Source organism: Mauremys reevesii, unplaced genomic scaffold (genome assembly GCF_016161935.1).
Source record: "Mauremys reevesii isolate NIE-2019 unplaced genomic scaffold, ASM1616193v1 Contig63, whole genome shotgun sequence".
NCBI lineage: Eukaryota > Metazoa > Chordata > Testudines > Geoemydidae > Mauremys > Mauremys reevesii.
In genome coordinates, this window is record NW_024100877.1 from 300,999 (window position 1) to 306,177 (window position 5,179).

The following is a 5,179-nucleotide window of genomic DNA, read 5'->3' on the forward strand; positions in this document are numbered from 1 at the left end:
GGAAGAGATGGGGCGGGGGGGGGGCAAAGGGGGAAGGGGATGGAGCAGGGGGTTGTGGATTCAGGTAAGAGATGGGGCAGAGGGAGGTGCCTCAGGGAAAAAGGCAGAGCAGGGGCGGGGCCACGCAGGGGATGGGGCCCCTGCATATGTTCCGCTGTTGCCTTTTGAACAGGTGCTCACCCTACAGTGAATGGGCTGGACTGGGACACTAGCTACCTGGGCCTCTCTGGGGGAGCTGATTCCCATTTCCACCCCTTGGGAAGCAGCTGGGGCAGCACAAACACAGGGGACGGGGAGAGAAACTGGGCCTCAGTCTCTTGTCAGGACTCCTGTGTGTCAGACCCTAACTTACACAGGCAGCTCTGCTCGGGGGAGGGGGAATGGGCTCAGCAGGTGTGCGGTGCTGAGACATCAACTGTGTGCAGGGGGGGTTGCCTGAATGGCTTCTCCAGGGGCTCCTGTGTTAATCATGTGTCTGACACGACTCAGTCACAAGCACCTGGCTCAGGGCGTAGGGGAAGGGTGGGTGTCCGTGCACCATGAATAGCCCCTCATGGATCACACAGCAACCAGAGCGCTCACAGTGAATCAGGACTGAGACTGCAGAACAGCTCTTCAGCTTTCTCCATGTCCTATGGATGTTTAAGCAGAGACAGGACAGGGGCAGGCCAGGTGTAACAGGAAACAACATCCACGTCCCTTCTCTTTATTGACTGTATCAAGAGGAATTGTGAGGTTGGAGCAGCTACAAATAGGGCTCTTTATGGGCCAACATCCCACCGGTCCCCTGGCGCTCTACAAACACAGGCTCTTTGCAAATGCTGCTGCCTGCCTTGGTCGCCTTCCCCCTGTGTGCTGTCCTCACTCACCAGCAGGTGGGTCAGTCTCTTTCCCATTCCTCCCAGGCTTAGACCCCGTCTCAACCTCTTTCTATAGAGAGGAGATGAGTAGCTCATCTTGTCTCAGATGTAAGGGTCCAGGATGGAATAAGGGTCTGTGTCCTGAGTTTTTCGTCTCCTGGGTCACCAGTGCTGGAAGTGGGTGATGAACTGACCCTTCACTTGATGAACAATCTGATTATCCTCGATCGAAGGTGTTTGCTTTTCATGCTGTACACGACTGGGTTCATCAGGGGCGGGACCAGAAGGTAGACGTAGCTGAGGAGAATCTGAAGCAGGTGAGTAGAGCTGTTCCCGAATCTGTGTATCACAGTCAAGCTTATCTCTGTAGTGTAGAAAAGCAGAACGACACAGAGGTGGGAGATGCAGGTGTTCAGGGCCCTCAGGCACTTTGACTGGGACACAACGCTCAGCACTGTTTTGAGGATCATCACATACGAGAGGAAGATGAGCAGTAAATCCAACCCCATCATTAAGAGTGAAAGAGACAAGCCATAGAGGTTGTTGACTGTGATGTCTGAACAAGCCAACTTCATGATGTCCTGGTGCAGGCAGTAGGATTGGGAGAGGACATTGTCTCGACAGTATTGGAACCGTTTCAGGAGAAGGGGGAGTGGGAATATTACGGCTATTCCTCTTAGCAAACACACCAGTCCCATCTTTGCTATTCTCGGCAGGGTTAAGATGGAAGCATATCTCAGTGGGTTACAGATCGCAATGAAGCGGTCAAAGGCCATCAACAAGAGCACGGAAGATTCAATGCATTGAAGCAAGTGAATAAAGAACAACTGGGTAAAACAGGCATTAAAGCTGATTTCCATAGAGTTAAACAAGAATATGCCCAGTATCGTCGGTATAGTGGCTATCGATAAGCCAAGGTCTGTGATGGCCAACATGGAAAGGAAAATGTACATGGGCTCATGGAGGCTTGGATCTGTTTTTATAATGAACAGAATGACTGAATTTCCTATTATCGAAATAACGTACATTAAACAGAAGGCGACAGAGATCCAGAGATGGACGTCTTCCTGCCCTGGTATCCCAGTGAGAAGGAACACTGCAGGGTTGAATTTGGTGTCATTGACAGCTGACATAATGTCCTGGGCAGGTCCAAGGAGTTTTGAACTTTAGTTTCTGAAAGGAGAAATAACAAGAGACTAGATGATATTTAGGGAGACATCTTTCTGCTCTCAATGCAAGTCCAGAGACTCCCAGAAGCTAAAGGAAAATGAGTGACTACATTGGATTGGATTTTCACCGCCACCAGGAAGATAGGCACTGCCAAACTGGATCATACATGTGGTCCATTCGGCTCAGTACTGAGTGGCCATTTCCTAGATTGTTCGGAGGAAAGTGGAACAAGTCCTGCAATAGGCAGCTGAGATAACCTGCTCCCAGGGAAAGTTTTCCCCTCACACCCACTACTTAGACATATTTTGTGGTGTAAATCAGGAAAGTTTAGATCCCTTCCAAGACTTTTTTAAAAGAGATCCTCATAACTATAATGGGATTTAATTTTTACCGATATAAACATCTCATCCCTCCTTGAGGCCTGCTAAGCTCTTGGCCCCATAGATATCTTGAGCTGGGAGTTCCATAGCCTATTGTGCACGATGTGATTTTACAGTTGTGACCTTCCCACAGACACTCTTTCTGGTCCATTGTATCATGGCATGTGTGCAAGTGCATGGTGATATTGGTCATTGTTTTTATCTGTCCGGAATTGAAGCTATTTATAAATGTGTCTGCCTCTTTCCAGCACATGGGATAAATTCTTAGGGCCTGATTCTGAATTCAATATTGTCTTAATGGTATCACTCCAGATTTACATTGGTTAATTCCTTGAGAACAGGGCTCTATTAACCTTCCCTTACCAAATGCACCAGGTGATACACTTTTACCCCTAAGAATCCCTCCAAGAGGAGCTGAAATGCTTTACCTCAACAATGTTGACTGAATCCAGACAGTCCATTCACCGTACAGGCTTCTCTTCATTCTCACAGGTCCTGCATCCTCTCACCATGCAAGTGCCCGTAAATATCTGCAAAGTTACAAAATGACACAGACAGTTACTTCAGTTGGGTGCGAGAGGGTTTGGCATCACAATTGGGTGAATAGTGGAAAACCAGGTTTGCACTAATATCCACTTGAGTGTGCAAGTTATGTCATCCATGTGCATGTAAGAGGTGATGGGTGAAAATTATATACAACCACTGTAACACTCCCCTTTTCTGCACCTCAGCTTGACTCTGCTGAAACACAGACCAACGGTTCTGTTATCTCATGACCTTTTCAGAAGACTTTCCCAGGTATTGTAGAGGGATAATGTTCATGACCCCAAATGTAAGTGTTAGAAACAGCTTCTGGCCATTTCCCAGGAGACAGTATCATACAGCTGTTCACTGAACAAAGAGTTAAGAGCTCAAACCTATTGCCAACAGTATTTGAAGTACTACTGAAATATTTTCTAAAGCAAAAGCCATTAAGCAATACAGTTACCACTGTTCCTTCCTGTAGCGATTCCAACAACACTGCTTCTGGCTTTCAGTATACAGGCATGGCATGAATGTTTGGTTTGTAATATCTGTATTACAATGAAAAGTTTTGGCATAACATTTACACATCTGTACTTCAGCATACATGTGTCAGTCCATTCTTTCCCCTCTGATCCGCTTTCAGAAATGATTTCTTGGGTTAGAGTGGGACTTAAAATGTAACATCTGTCATCGGGATTTCTTCAGAACCTGAAAAGATTGCAGCGTCCCAGCCCTCATTCAGTCAATTGTCAGCAAACAAAAGTCTCGGAGCTCTTCTGTCCCTGGGTTAATAGCTGACTGGTTCTCCTCAGGTTCTGTTCTGTCAGGCTGCAGTCTGTATGCAGAGCAGTAACAACCATTGAGATCAGTATAGAAAATATTCATTCCCTGAACTCTCACTCTCTAGTACACAGTAACTCTAGCACCTGTTATTCAGGCACGATGAGGGTTTGCAGTTAGTGGATTTTAAAGTCAAATGCAGGAGTATTCATGGAAATGGAACTTCATTTCAAACAGGAAAGTCACCTATTGCTCTCTCTCTGAATGTCTTTGTCCTGTATTCATAAAATCTGTAGCACCTGGGAACAGCATTGTATCCGACATGGAGCTGAGCTGTCATAATGAATGTGAGTGTTAAACCCAGTTCTTAGGATGGTAGCTTTATAGCTACATTGGGCTGACTGTTTATGTTATGGCTGTACTGGGTGAAACCAGTATGGTTCATGTTAGTTTAGTAACAGGCTGCTGGAAAACAAGCAGAAAGGGAAGCAACAGCTGAAGAAAAGCCATCTCTCAGTGAGTACCTCAGGGAAGCTGAGAGACCACTCCGTAGCTACAAGCTGGGAAAAGCCTATTTCCAGGCTCCAGGCACATTACACAGCTTGTTTTGGCAGTGCTGGGAGCTTGTGCAGAGCTGGGGCAGCTGTTGCTGAGAATCTCTTCATACCGACAGGCACAGACGCCGCTGGGGAAGTCTGAAGGCCCTCGGCGTTCCTGGGTCCCTGTCAGACTGGGAGGGTTTGGGGTCAGAGACATGTACAGGCTGTTGTTTTAAAATCCTATTATTCTCTCATGTTATGCTTTATTCCTACTGTTCATATTAAACAGTATTTGGGTTCGAGAAGGCTGACTGGTCACTTGTCACTAGTCACATGCTCACAAAGGGAAGAAACACATGTGCCTAACCCACTCGGACCTACAGGGAAAACACATTCGGCCCACAGTGTGCGGTGGACAAGGTCCCAGTCTGAGGGTGGGAGGATCGTGGGATTTCACTCAATGAGAAGGAAAGCTGTTATGCCTGACATCTGGCAATTGGAGACCAGAGGAGGGTCAGAGATTTGGTAGCCCTGTAACTCTGAGGGGTATATACAAGGCAGAAATGCTGGAGCCCTCAGCCAGTCAGGAAACAGAAATATGCCCTATCGGACTTGTTACCACAGAGCAACGCAGCTCTGAATTCCTGCCTTCACAATCGAACCAGAGAATAAAATAATTGTATATGCATTTACTGATTACATTTCCTGGAACAAATAACCCTGAGGTCACTGATATTCCATGGGATTTCAGGATCGGGCCCAGAGCACACCGGTCCTCTAGACATGGGACAACTTGACAACTCCTAACCCAGGGCACTGGAGTTTTAATGCTCCGAGCTCACTTTGAATGTCAGATTTCTGTGTAGCTTGAACAGCCCACCTTGGTTCATGGGCAGGTGTAAGGGAGGGGTTTCCAAGTGACCTA

At 47.0% G+C, this 5,179-nt stretch overlaps 1 protein-coding gene across 1 annotated transcript; it reads right to left on the reverse strand.

Annotated features, from left to right (window-relative positions):
* Window positions 1–1,057: 1,057 nt before the first annotated feature.
* On the reverse strand, window positions 1,058–1,993 carry LOC120394517 (olfactory receptor 51G2-like). The gene has a single exon (XM_039518733.1). The coding sequence runs from the start codon at window positions 1,991–1,993 to the stop codon at window positions 1,058–1,060; it is 936 nt and encodes a 311-aa protein (XP_039374667.1).
* Between the last annotated feature and the right edge of the window lie 3,186 nt (window positions 1,994–5,179).

Excerpts from the sequence above, each read along its gene's own strand:
- LOC120394517 (XM_039518733.1), bottom strand. The coding sequence starts at position 1,993 with ATGTCAGCTGTCAATGACACCAAATTCAACCCTGCAGTGTTCCTTCTC.